Consider the following 14,398-nt stretch of genomic DNA (forward strand, 5'->3'; position numbering starts at 1 on the left):
GCTGCTGGTTTTGGGTGTCTATAAAGTAACAACTACATACCCTGATTAATCATAGTAAGGCAAGGTAACAAGCAGTGGTCAGCAGGCAATGTTCTTTGAGTAATGCTCTTAGTATGAAAATGTCTATATATTTCCACATAACCCATGAGTCAGAGAGACATCCAAACGTGCTTTGGTTCATACCAGATTCACATCTCCCTCCAGTTTTCCCAGGTGGGCAGAGGCATTTTCCAGTTACTGGGTGGCAGGAGCTTTCTCTTTCACAATCACAAAGTTGATGGCAATTGTCTCCAAACATTCCAGCTGAACATTCTATCCAGGAAAGAGAAATGCTGAAAAATTAACTCCTTGAGCTCTCACTGATGCACCTAAGTTGAGATTTAAGATACAGTTTCTTTCTTTCTTTTTTTTTTTTGTTTTGTAAAAGCATAGTGGGAAGATAAAATGAGATTATTTGGTTGGAAGAAGGGAGGAAAGTTCTGGAATGAAGCTTCATTTTATACACAGGTTCATACTTGCACCTTAAAATTGACTTACTTCAACACTGGTTTGCACCTGTTAGAATGACGGAGAAGGCAGTGGCACCCCACTCCAGTACTCTTGCCTGGAAAATCCCATGGATGGAGGAGCCTGAAAGGCTGCAGTCCATGGGATCGCTGAGGGTCGGTCACAACTGAGTGACTTCACGTTCACTATTCACTTGCATGTATTGGAGAAGGAAATGGCAAGCCACTCCAGTGTTCTTGCCTGGAGAATCCCAGGGACAGGGGAGCCTGGTGGGCTGCCGTCCATTGGGTCTCACAGAGTCGGACACGACTGAAGCGACTTAGCAGCAGCAGCAGCAAGGTTTTTGAAGACAGAAATTTAAGGAATGAGACTGAGTCATCCAGCCAAGTACATTACTTTAAGTGTTGTTGTTTTGTTGCTAAGTTGTGTCTGACTCTTTTGTGACCCACATTTGCTTCTCCCGGGGATCTTCCCTACCCAGGGATGGAACCTGTGTCTTCTGCATTGGCAGGCAGATTCTTTACCACTGAGCCACCAGGGAGGCATTACTTTAGTTTTCCTTATAATGCTATTTATTTATTTACTGTTTCTCCAGAAGATGGTAAGCTTCACTATATTCCCAGGCTTTAAATAGCAAGCAGGTAATATGTGTACATTTTTTCAAATTGTTACATAATAAATGAATAACTGAATAAAGCATGAACAAGAGATACTATATGTAAAGTTCTAGTGACCTATGTGAATAAGATATGGAACTAATATATAGTTCCTTTTTTAAGATAAGAACTTTGATTCACATAAAGTCAAATGACCACTATCATTATATTATCTTTATAATTATTGGGGTTGCTGTAACCATATGCACAAGAGCAAACATAGTAGAAACTAAAATGAAACTTGGAATTATTTATTGAAACTTATGTGGTTCTGTATTGTTTTGAATGGACCAGGGCTTAATAATATTTTATTTCAAACTGAGTAGCCCACTTTCTCACCTATATATCTTCATCCACATTCATGGCTGCTATTACTTCTGCTGATGAATGCCTAGTTCACATCTTAAACATTTTCATAAAGCCCTTGAATCTGTTTCACTGAACCCAATGCATGTCATCCTTTTCAAAGCATTTAATGAAATATTTCTCATTCAAAGCAGAATTCTTTTCCATTGAAGACTAACTGCTTTAGTGGTGTTTTGAGATCCTAAATAGTTTCATTTAGGGCAGAATAAAAATTTTGACCAATCAGTAATAAAATCAGGACTCATTTTACTGCTTGTAAGAGTGAATTCTTGTCACTTTAATGTCCACATCAGAAGCTCAGGTGATTATTCCATGTTTGAGATTCAGGTTTACATGTTTCCCATCAGATGGAAAGATCTCACAGTCACACAGAATTCCCACATTCAATGCTTAAAAACACCTTGGCTATACCTTTTTCACACTGGTTGCCATGGAAACCTGCCAGGCAAATGCACTGTCCGCTGGCTGCATCACAACTGGCTCCATTTTTGCAGTCACAGATGTGAGCACAGTTCAAACCATAAAATCCAGGAAGGCATGCTAGAAAATGGAAATGTCAAAACACTATTTTGGCTTTAAGAATAAATAAGGGAAAAATCAAAGGATATATTCTAGGTAATCTCTTTCCCAGGACCAAAGAAAGAGAAAAGAGGCACAAGAACTGGAAAGGAAGGAAAAATTACATGAAGAAGCATAGTGACAGTACTTTAGTCATGCAGATATGTGAATATATCAGTGCCATTCTCAACCAGTAGTCTAGAAAAGTCCACAAGAAAATGTAAGATATCTTCAAGCAGATAAAGTTGATTTGCTGTAATGTGTTATAGTCTGACAAAGACTTCATCAAAACCCTCTAATAACCTAAACACCTAAAATAGCAATGTTTTCTAACTTCAGATCCAGGCTAACTTTAGTGAGAATTTAAAATTCTTTAAATAAATAAGAGACTATCTGTGGAAGGTGATTCATATAGCTCTTGGTATTTGAAGTCCTGGGGATAGATAATGGAAGGGGATATAAAGAAAACAGGAGAGGAAAAAGAGGAAGAAAGTAAATAATGGAGAACATGATGTATATGTATGGAGTAAGTTAACATCTTATGAAGTCATGTTTTAAAGTCAGCGAAATTTAATCTTTAAAAAATTTATTTAGATAGCCCATAGACATATAATGTAGAACTGTTTCTTAGCAAGTTCAATGCAATCTGTTTTTCCTCCATGGCTGGAGATATTTTTGTGGCTGAACATCAGAAGTAATTGGTTTAGATACCATGTGGTCCAAGCAAATGCATTCCTTGGAATGCTAAAATTGTCCTCTGCCCAGGGAGATGCTCAGCCTGAGGGAGGTATGTGAGAGCTAATTTTGACAGCAGGCAAAGGATTCTCATTTATTACTTGGGTTTTGTCTATGGTTATACTCACTACTCACCAGTGGGAACAGAAGGGGTATGCAATTTCCTTTTCCTTCAGTTATCCACTCTGTCTTTCGCTCCCTCTCACTCTTGCTCTTCACAATTTCTTCCTCTCTCTGTGTCCCCCAACCCTCCTTCCCAGGCACCTAGAGTTGGATTTGCCTAGGCTTCAAGTGTGTGACACTTCAGCATAAATGGAGTTACTCAGGATATATTCAACATCAGAGAAAAACTGACATCAGAGAGCAGAAAAAGAAGGTAAAACCAAAAAGAGACGAGGATGAATTATTTTGTATGATATACAGTCTTCCATCTTCGAATCTCATTTTAACTCTTAAAAAATGAAGATATAGTGCAAGGTTTCTTTTGTTTGATCTTATTTAATTGCTGTTGACAATACATTAAAAAAAATCAAATCTCCTCTGTCCATGGGTATTCTCCAGGCAAGAATACTGGAGTGGGTTGCCATACCCTCCTCCAGGGGATCTTCCCAACCCAGAGATCCCCAGGTCTCCCGCATTACAGGCAGATTCTTTCTTTACTGACTAAGCCACCAGGGAAGCCCAGGGATATTGGAGTGGGTAGCCTATCTCTTCTCCAAGGGATATTCCTGACCCAGGAATCAAACTGGGGTTTCCTGCATTGCAGGCAGACTTTTTTTTTTTTAAACCAGCTGAGCTACCAGGGAAGCCTCCTTTATCTCCCCTATTTTAATTATTAAAAAAAACTGAGCTCATAAACGTTGGTTTGCTCAACTTTTCCTTTTGTCTAAATGATATTATCATTCTTCCAGGTCCATCGGCTTAGAACTTTAGAGTTATCTTTGACTTCCCTGGTGGCTCAGACAGTGAAGTGTCTTGCTTAAAATGCGGGAGAGCTGGGTTCGATCCCTGAGTCGGGAAGATCCTCTGGAGAAGGAAATGGCAACCCACTCCAGTACTCTTGCCTGGAAAATCCCATGGACAGAGGAGCATGGTAGACTACAGTCCACGGGGTCGCAAAGAGTTGGACATGACTGAGTGACCTCACTTCACTTCACTTTGATTCCTACATCTTCCTCACCTGTATGTCCAAATCAATTGCCAAAATACAGTCAATTGCTCTTCCAATATACTTTTCTATTCATCCATTTACATTTTGACCCCAGAATAGATTTTTGAAATCCTAGATCATCACTATAGCTTCCTGTGTGGACACAATCAATGGCTACTTTTCCTAATAATTAATAATGTATCTACTTTATAGATTTCTTTCACCAGAGGGATGTCCCTTGTCTGCTCAAAATCTTCCTTGCTACCCTACTGTAAACAGGATGAAATTTGTGGGCCTTGAATAGATACTGTTTTTCCCTCTTCTGTATCTCTTATTCCAATATTGAAAACAAAACAAAAAAAAACTACATGATGTTTACTTTCATATACCTTAACCCAAGAAACATCAGAGTGCTGGCAATAATTCTAAACCTAGAAAGGGTTAGTAGAATTTGTTTCTGTGAAATATGTTTTATAGAACCTAAAGACAGGTTGAAACAAGTGGAAACAATTTAAAATATTGTTAATATCACTGTGCTGTGTTAGTCACCGAGCTGTGTCTGAGTCTTTGTGACCCCACAGACTGTAGTCTGCCAGGCTCCTCTGTCTATGGGGATTCTCCAGGCAAGAATATTGGAATGGGTTGCCATTTCCTTCTCCAGGGGATCTTCCCAACCCAGGGATCCAATCCAGGTCTCCTGCATTGAAGGTGGATTCTCTACCATCTGAGCCACCAACTACAGAGGCTTTAAAAAAGACTTGATTTGTAAGTAATTACTGTTCATCAGCTTTTACAATGTGCACGCATGTGTGCATGCTAAGTAGCTTCAGCAGGTCCAGCTCTTTGTAACCCTATGGACTGTAGCCCACGAGTCTCCTCTGTCTGTGGGATTCTCCAGGCAAGAATACTGAAGTGGGTTGCCATGCCCTCCTCCAGGGGATCATCCCGACCCAGGGATCAAACCCACATCTCTTATGTCTCCTGCATTGGGAGGCGGGTAATTGCCCACTAGTGCCACCTGTGAAGCCTTTTACAACATGCCTCAGTGCTGAATGCTTCCAAGTATTTAATCCTAATGATGACCTTTTAAGGCGAGTTTATTATTATCTTCATTTTATACACTATAAAAATGGAAACTTATAAAAATTTTGTTTATACATATTTTATATGGCAGAGGCAGGCCATATACAACTAATTCTAGAGACTAAGCTCTCACATCTTAATCTCTTAGCTGTATTGTCCATCAGGGTTCTCTGATGTCAAAGACAAATTATGGCAGAATTCTCCATTTTCCTAGTTTAGTTGAAAATATAGAGTCCAAATGAAAAAATGATATAAAGAAATATCAGTATATTCTAAAATACCAACAGCTGACTCCAATGCATGTGTCTGCCTGTGTCTACTGTAGATAATCATAGAACCACAGACATTTTTTTAAGCATCTATTCTGAAACAAATAAAGAAGTTCAATTACTTCATCATCATGATAGTTCTCAGCACCTAGAACTTAAATTAGAGCTATAAAATACATTACAAGAATAAACATTAAAATATTAACAGCTTATCTAGTTTGATATAATGTGAATGTATTATTTTATGATTTAAAAATATTTTTTTAAACTTAACATCATAACATGCCCACTCATTTTCTCTGTTTACCATGCTCACAGTCTCTTCCATGGTAACCAGGGAGGCATTCACATCTTCCAGAAAACCTATTGCAAACTCCATTGTTCTGACACGTGCAATTAAAATGGCAGCCTGGACCATAATAACCAGGAAGACATTCTGAAAGAGAAACCACACGACCAATAACTCTAGTTAAGACAATTGAACCTGTAATGAATTTGAAGACAGAAATAAACAGTACAATTAATGAAAAAGACAGACAAATCATTAGCCAATGTGATCAAGATAAAAGAGGAAAAGTACAAATACACACTTTTTTTAAAAAATGTGCAATGATCATCAAAAGGAATCAATATAAAAAGTATACTACAAATAAATACAAAAACCTAAATGAAATGGAAAAGTTACAGAAGACAACTTACCAACATTTTCCTAATTTGAAGCAGAAAACCTAGATAAGCTAGTTATAACAGAAAAACAATAGAGAAAATAGAAAACAGCTCCAATTAAAAAAAAAAAAATAGCCACTCCTGAGCTTCACAGGTAAATCCTATAAAGTTTTACAGTTCAGATCATCACCTTATTACTTATATATATTCTAGAGCATTGAAAAGGAAGGAAAATTCCAAATAGATTTTATTATGTGAGTATAACATCAATTCCAAAACCCCCCCAAAAAATGCACAAAAAACTATACTTCAATTTTACTTATGATATTCATGCCAAATTCATAAAAGTACACAGAAGCCAATAGCATATTATAAAGTAATATATCACAACTAATATTTATTCTAAGAATATAAGGTTATGTAATATTAAAAAATTATTTGATAAATCCATCATACTTATCAACCTAAAGAAAAAAATCATATTACTAATTTCATAAATGCAGAAGAAACATTTGAATAATAGTCATTTAAAATTCAGTAAAATGATGACTAAATTAAAAAATTAATAGCTATGTCATAATATGAATATTAAAATTCAGTGTTTTACTTTATTGGGGAACAAAAAGCTTACACAAATGGAAAGATAGACCATGTTTGTTCTTGGATAAGATGAATTAATATCAGAAATATGCTAATTCTCCCTAAAACAATGATTCTCCCAGAGGACAATAGAACAGTGGGAAAAAAACTGATTTTTTTTTTCCTGCATCTGGATGATTTGGTTATAAATTTCATTTTGAAGGACAAATTAACAAGAATAGCACCAGGAAATCCCCAAAAAAGGAAAGTAATGAAGGGTGGCTAGCTCTGTCGATATCAAATACATATAATAAAGACTTCCTAATAAAAACACTATTGTATTTTCACATAAACAGATCAATAGAGTAGATCATCAGGAACTATATCTAACTGCATATTAATGTTTAGTTGTCAATGAAGCCTGCATCTCAAATCAGTGGGAGAGATAGACTTGTGTGATAACTGAACAGCCACATAAGGGGGAAATGAATCTATTCCTCACACCATACACCAAGAAAAATATTTTTAATTGATCAGAGAATTGCATGTAAAAAATGGTGTCATATGAGTCCTAAAAGAAAACAAGGCTGAATTCTTTTAAAACTTGAGAATGGGGAGTCCATCCCTAATTAAGACTCAACATTTTACAAAATAGAGAAAAGATGGTTTTATAACAAAAAAAGAAAACAAAATCTTTTTGAATCATGCATAATCTATAATTCAAAGATGCTCTTAATAAAGCACATCACCTGGGACTCATACTTTTGTATCGTCAGTCCTCTTGAGGAATGTGGGCTGAATCCATAACTGGCTGTACCCAAGAGAATTTGGTGAAAATGATGAAAGATCACGTCTATGTCTTAGGAAGACCTGACAACTTCTGTTTTAAGATGTCAGCTGTTATGTAAGAAGCCCAGTAATCTTGGAGAAAAAAGCCTTGCAGTGATGAGAGTGGCCAAGACTGTGCACCACATAGATCCTGAGCTCACCTCCTCCCCTGGGCGCATCGAAATGACAACTATTTACAGCATAAGTAGACAATTTATAGAAAAAGAAATGCAGAAGTTCCTTAGCCATCAGAGAGGATCTAAACATTATTCATAATAATAACAATGAATATGAAAACTCCACTAATATAATCAGATCAGATCAGTCGCTCAGTCGTGTCCAACTCCTTGCGACCCCATGAATCGCTGCACGCCAGGCCTCCCTGTCCATCACCAACTCCTGGAGTTCACTCAGACTCACGTCCATCGAGTCAGTGATGCCATCCAGCCATCTCATCCTCTGTCGTCCCCTTCTCCTCTTGCCCCCAGTCCCTCCAGCATCAGAGTCTTTTCCAATGAGTCATGCATATTATACTCTTTTGATAACCATGTATTGCTTATGAGGATGAAATATGTGATATAATCTCCCATGAGAGAGAATTTGTCCATATGTTACAAGGTTACATTTGTATTTACCCCATGACTCAGTAACTCTTGTATATGTTTGAAATGTTCCATAATAAAAAGTTTAAATGATAGAGTCAGAAGTTAAAATATCCCACATCCCCAAATGCTTGAGGGTTATCTAACTTAAAACCAAAAATAAAATCAAGAGCACATCTATTCTACACAAAATGCTATTATTCTGCTTTAGGAGTCCTGAGTATCACAATGTTGATAGGAGCTATCTCCCATGAATTAAGAGAGGAGATCCATGGTTTTAAAAAGTCCATGAAAATTGGTCTTCCTTGAATGTTGGTTTTAGATGGGCTGTCATTTCAGTGTCATCATCCTCACTTTCAGATGGGAAACTACTGGGGAGATGTTGTGAACGTCCTTATGGCCCAGAGCATGGTATCAGCAAAGCAGGAATTAGCATAAGGGCTTATGCAATCCCACTGCAAGGTACTTTCACTTGCACTGTGTTGCCAAGTTTCATGACAGTCAAATGAGTGGTGAAAGATGGTGGGTAATTACCCCCATTATGAGAGCACATCATAGTCCCAGGTCTAAGGAGCCAGAGATCCCATAGTTGGAACCACCTCAGTATAGTTCACTGTGGATTATTTTTCACTCAGGGGGCCCCAAGGTTAGGCCCCAAGAACAGTGTTCTCATCCATACTGTGTCTTACTACCCTTTCTCAATGTTCTGAAAAACACAACACTATCTTCTTAAAAGAGTGTGCTCTAATTAGGTGCGTGCTTTCCAGTGCTGTACAAAATAATTAACTGTGGTTTGAAAAGCAAACACTAGAATAACTATCGATATTTATTTTTATCCATTCATTATCAACTTTTCTAATGTGGAGCAGCACATGAATATCACTTCTAAATAAAAGTACATTTATGGTGGTACATGATTAAACTTATCCTGAGGATGTACAGTTTCAAGACCTCTGGTCCCAGAGTCCTTCTCATCACCCTTTGAAGCTGGGCCCACTCCTGATATGAGCTGGGTCTGCCCAGGGCCCTGCATCCTGTGCCCTGCCTACCTCAAGAATTGGCTGGACGGGGAGTGGGATTTAGGTCTCACAGGAGCTCTTTCACATTAATACTATTTCAATTACTTAAGAGTTTAAGAGTTTTCATGTGGTATTCCGGTAACAAGGTAACAAAATCAACTGGTATTAACATAACATTATTTTTATTAGAAATGTAATCATAAACTATAAACAACTTGCATAAATGTATTGGAAAATAGCCCTTTCACAGATTTCTACTGTATTTTGTCAGTGAATGGCAGTATGCTGTAGATTTTATTGAATAAAAGAAGGTAGTAATCAACTTACCTTTTTCACAATAATCTCCTGTCCATCCAAGGGCGCAGGTACAGCTTCCATCTACAGGATTGCAAAGGCCACCATTTTTACAGGTGCATTTTAGCTCACAATTTGGGCCATATTTTGTTGGAGGACATACTGTAGTAAAAATTCAAAAAATCAAACTAAGTAAAAATGTCATGCAAGTAAATATTTTTCTCGGCTTCAGAGAGACTAATCAAATCCATATAGCAAAATCATTTTTTAAAAATACTCAAGCAAACAACCACTCAGATGTATCCTTCAGGTGGTAGTAAGGTAGTAAGCACATCAATGTCATTCATTCATATTTTCATCCACTCCATAAATATTTATTGAGCTTATAACTTTGTGCCTGGTATACTTTGGGAACTGGAGATGTTCTATGAAAAACAGAGATCGATCTTAGATTAGTGACGGGAGATTTTATGTATTTAATCCCATAATTGATAAAGATGCATTAGTCATTTGCTCCTTAATGTCTCTGTGCTGAAATGTGAAAAGCACTTCAGTACAAAGTGGTAGGTGACACAAACAAAAATGTACTGGCAAGAGGAGTTAAGATACACACGAGTGAAGCTAACCAGACATAAGGGAAATTGAGGCTTCATTGTCAGAGGGAAAATAATTGAATGATGGGAAGTGCCACCAGTGGGAGAGTAACCATTACTCACATTTGTTTTGTTTTGCCATGAAGAATATGGGCCCAACATAGCCAATGAATATGCTTTTTTTTTTTTCAGGAAAACTCAAAATCCATATTTTATATGAAATCATCTAATATTTGAAAGTTGGCAACTAATTAAAATTGTTTTATAGCACTGTGGAAGCCAAAACTATGTCAGCCAATTCAAACACATTTGTGGCTAGATTTGGCCAAAGGCCCACCATTTATACCCTCTAGTTTATAATAGCTTTACATAATGATATTTTCCACATGAATTATCTCATTTAATGCTTATACATATTTCTCTGATGTGGGTAACAGTATTCTTATTTTACACTTGAGAAAACTGCAGCTGAGAAACTTAAGTCTTGCTCACACTTAAGCAGCCAAAAGATAAGACCCAAGATTCAAATCTAGAACTTCTGACTCTCTTGCTATTTTAGCTAGCAGAACAGACGTTAGAGGGATAAAAAAGTTTTAACTTGCTCTAAGTGCATGCATGCTCAGTCGTGTCTGACTCTTTGTGACCCATGGACGGTAGCCTGCCAGGCTCCTCTGTCCATGGAATTTTCCAGGCGAGAATACTGGAGCAGGTTGCCATTTCCTACTCCAGGGGACTGACCTGACCCAGGGATCAAACCCATGTCTCTTGTGTCTCCTGCATTGTCAGGTAGATTTTTTTTTTTTTTTTTTTTTTACTACTGTGCCACCCGAGAAACCCAACTTGCTCTTGTATTTGGCTGATAAACAACAGAACACATACTTTGATTTGTATGACACTTTCTCTCTCGCCTTTATTTAACTGAACAGGTGCACTTAACTTCAGTATCAAATGCTGCTGCTGCTGCTAAGTCGCTTCAGTTGTGTCCAACTCTGTGCGACCCCATAGATGGCAACCCATGAGGCTCCGCCGTCCCTGGGATTCTCCAGGCAAGAACACTGGAGTGGGTTGCCATTTCCTTCTCCAACGCATGAAAGTGAAAAGTGAAAGTGAAGTCGCTCAGTCGTGTCCGACTCTTAGTGACCACATGGACTGCAGCCTACCAGGCTCCTCCATCCATGGGATGTGCCAGGCAAGTGTACTGGAGTGGGTTGCCATTGCCTTCTCCACAGTATCAAATGAGAGAAGCATTTTAATTTTATAAAAAAAAAAAACAACAAACAAACAAACAGATAAGGTTGTACAATTAACGTGTGAAACATCATCGTATGTATTTTTGGTTTTTGCCTTTAAGGCAATTAAGCAGAATCAAGACACCATGTCTTGTACTATTAAGATTAACTTTATTTGTGTCCCTTTCACCCTTCCAAAACAACTTCATCACCCAGGAGGCCTATTCATCTTCCAATCTGAATGCTGAAATGTACTCCTGAAACTGGTGAATCGGTTAAAAGATGGGACTTCAAGATAGAACTTTGGACAAAAAGCAATCAGAAAAGTAAGGAGTGCTTAGAAATGTTTCTTTCCATTGTTCTAAGTCCTAAACAATATTCACACAGAATTGTGTGAATAACTTTAGAAAGGTTATTGTAATTATACAATAAATATTTCAAGCAGTATATCAAGGTATATTATAGAGAAAAGTATTCCATCCCTCAGCTCTATCTTTCAGTCTCCCTTCTAAAAAACATCATTGGTACCTGCTTTTTCCCTTGTAGGCTTCACTTCAAAGAGACTTACCCTGACCACTTGATTCAAAATTTCAATCCACCTAATACTTTCAAGGGGCTTCTCTGGTGGCTCAGTGGTAAAGAATCTGCCTGCAATGATCCCAAGGTTGGGAAGATCCCCTGGAGGAGGGAACATTCACTCCAGTGTTCTTGCCTGCAGAATCCCATGGACAGAGGAGCCTGGTGGGCTACAGTGCATGGGGTTGCAAAAGAGCCAGTCAGATACTACTTAGTGAGTAAACAATACTCTCAAGCCGTACATCATGTTCTTTTTTCTCTTATCATAGATCTTACTCCCTGTTAACAAACATAAAAATCACTTATTAACTATAAAAGTTAACATTGATATTGATGTCATTGTTAATGCAAATTCATGTGATCAACACACGGTAAGGTCAAACAAACTGAAGCATCAGAGTTTGGACCAAAGAAAGGTTTATTGCAGGGCCTGCAAGGTGGCTCATGCTCTAAAAAGCCCCAGCTCCTCACAGGGTATCAGCAAAGCATTTTTAAAAGCCAGGTGAGGAGAGGGGTTCCTGGGTCTGTGATCCACTGGTGCACAGCTCGATGACTGGCTGATTATCAGTTCTTAGACTCCAGGAGGCCTGGAGCTGAGTGCTCAAGGTTGTCAGGTAGTTTGTTGTCGCCATTTGTTGGAGAGGGGGAGTTTTTCTTTTTTTTTTTTTTTAACATCTGCAAAACAACTCAGGAAATGGGCATCAAATACTTTATCTAGGTATTTCAGAGAGGAGCTAAAGCAGAGAATATGGGGGAAGGCCCCTTGGGGTCCTGCTCAGTTATATCATAACTTCTGCTTTACTTTTGCTCAAAAGTGCTTGCAGTGTCTGTACCTATTTATTTACCTTGATTTTATTCTAGTCTTTTTTTTTTTTTTTGAAGGTAAGGTAGGTGTTATTTTTCTCTTGCTATTTTCAAAATTTGTTCTTTTTCAGTTTTCAGAATTTTGATGTTGTTATGTCTTTTGTGGATTTCTTTTGGTTTATCCTGTTCGGCACTCACACAGAGTTTTTAATTCTGTAGGTTTAAACTTTTTGTCATGTTTAGGACATCTTTAGTCATTGTTCCTTTGACTCCTTCAGTCCTGCTTACTTTCTCCTCTCCTCTAAGACTCTGATGACATAAAAGTCTGAGTTTTATTTATTTATTTATTTTTCCCCTCCCACAGATTCCCCAAGGCTCTGTTGTTATTATTTGGTTGTTGTCATTTCCTTATCTGCTGTCTAAATCGGGTCATTTCTGTGATCTATCTCTGAGTTCACTAATGTGTTCCTCTGTCCTCTCCAAACTGAGATTTTTACAGTTTTGGTTTTTGTATTTTCCAGTTCTAAAATTTCTGCTTGGTTCTTCTTTATGTCTCGTATTCTTTGTTGAACGTTTCTATTAAAAAAAAATTTTTTTTTGGTTGTTCAGTGAATCATTTTTTATGATGACTTCTTTTAAAATTATTATCAAATAATTTTGATGTCAGTGTCATCCAAGTGTTGGTGTCTTTTGATTATTTTTTCTTATTCAAGTTGAAATTTTCCTGGTTGTTGGTATAATGAATAGTTTTTTAATGAACCTGACATTTTGAGACTCTGGATCTCCTTTAAATCTTCTGTTTGAGCAAGTCTTCTATGATACTCCACTGGCAAGGAAAGAGGTTCATCCGTTGAGAGGCTGAAGCCCAAGTTCCCCACACAGCCGCCAAGGGGAGCAAGGGTAAATGTGCCTCATCCCTGCTGGGCCACAGCAAGAGTTTAGGCCTCCACTAGGCTGACATCCTACCCGAAAGAGGGGTAGAAGTGTCTCTTTGTGGCTTCCTACTCGCTCTTCACTGACTTGCCTGGAGTGGCCTCATTGCTGCTTGGTGTTTGTGAGAGTCTTGACTGCCCACTAGACCCCCTTGACTCCATCTTAGCTTGCAAGGGTGTAGTTTCCTCATCACCTGGGGGTGGAAGCTGGTGCTTTCCACACAGTTTCCACTGTCACTGCCAAGGTGGCCGGTTCTTTCCTTTCTGGCAGAAATGAAAGCATCTGCCCCACTAGGATTTCTCTTACCCCATCCTGGTGCAGGGTTAGGGGTGCCTTATATACCCCAGGGGAGCTTAAAAGCTAGAGCTTATGCTCTTTATGTTACAATCTCAGCATTTTTTATCATGTAAAATATCTATATATTTATCATATTCCATGTCACCATAATTGCTAATTTGTTTTAAACTTAGCCTTAATTAAAATAGATTTAACACCCATTAAATGTCCTTTTTGGAGAAGGCAATGGCAACCTACTCCAGTACTCTTCCCTGGAAAATCCCATGGATGGAGGAGCCTGGTAGGCTGCAGTCCATGGGGTCACAAAGAGTCGGACACGACTGAGCGACTTCACTTCCATTTTTCACTTTCATGCATTGGAGAAGGAAATGGCAACCCACTCCAGTGTTCTTGCCTGGAGAATCCCCGGGATGGGGGAGCCTGGTGGGTTGCTGTCTATGGGATCGCACAGAGTCAGACACGACTGACGTGACTTAGCAGCAGCAGCAAATGTCCTTTTTACCAGAGATTTTCTATGCATTACTTGGTTGCTCAAATTTATCTTCTAGTAGTTTCTTCAAAATATTTTATGGTTACTATATTGCCAGCAATTTTTGATGATTAAAAATTATTGTTTATTTCCCATCATGTTATTCTTGAATAAAACTTTGTGTC

At 38.1% G+C, this 14,398-nt stretch overlaps 1 protein-coding gene across 1 annotated transcript in view; it reads right to left on the bottom strand.

Annotated features, from left to right (window-relative positions):
• EGFEM1 (EGF like and EMI domain containing 1) overlaps positions 1-14,398 on the bottom strand; it is a 693,443-nt gene that overhangs the window by 11,343 nt on the left and 667,702 nt on the right. Inside the window, exons 20-23 of the mRNA XM_059888727.1 lie at positions 9,346-9,474; positions 5,632-5,760; positions 1,941-2,069; positions 184-312 (exon numbers count right to left, since the gene is read on the bottom strand). Of these exons, the coding sequence (XP_059744710.1) occupies positions 184-312; positions 1,941-2,069; positions 5,632-5,760; positions 9,346-9,474 (516 nt within the window). The remainder of the gene's footprint in view (positions 1-183; positions 313-1,940; positions 2,070-5,631; positions 5,761-9,345; positions 9,475-14,398) is intronic.

Source organism: Bos taurus, chromosome 1, assembly GCF_002263795.3.
Source record: "Bos taurus isolate L1 Dominette 01449 registration number 42190680 breed Hereford chromosome 1, ARS-UCD2.0, whole genome shotgun sequence".
Lineage (NCBI taxonomy): Eukaryota > Metazoa > Chordata > Mammalia > Artiodactyla > Bovidae > Bos > Bos taurus.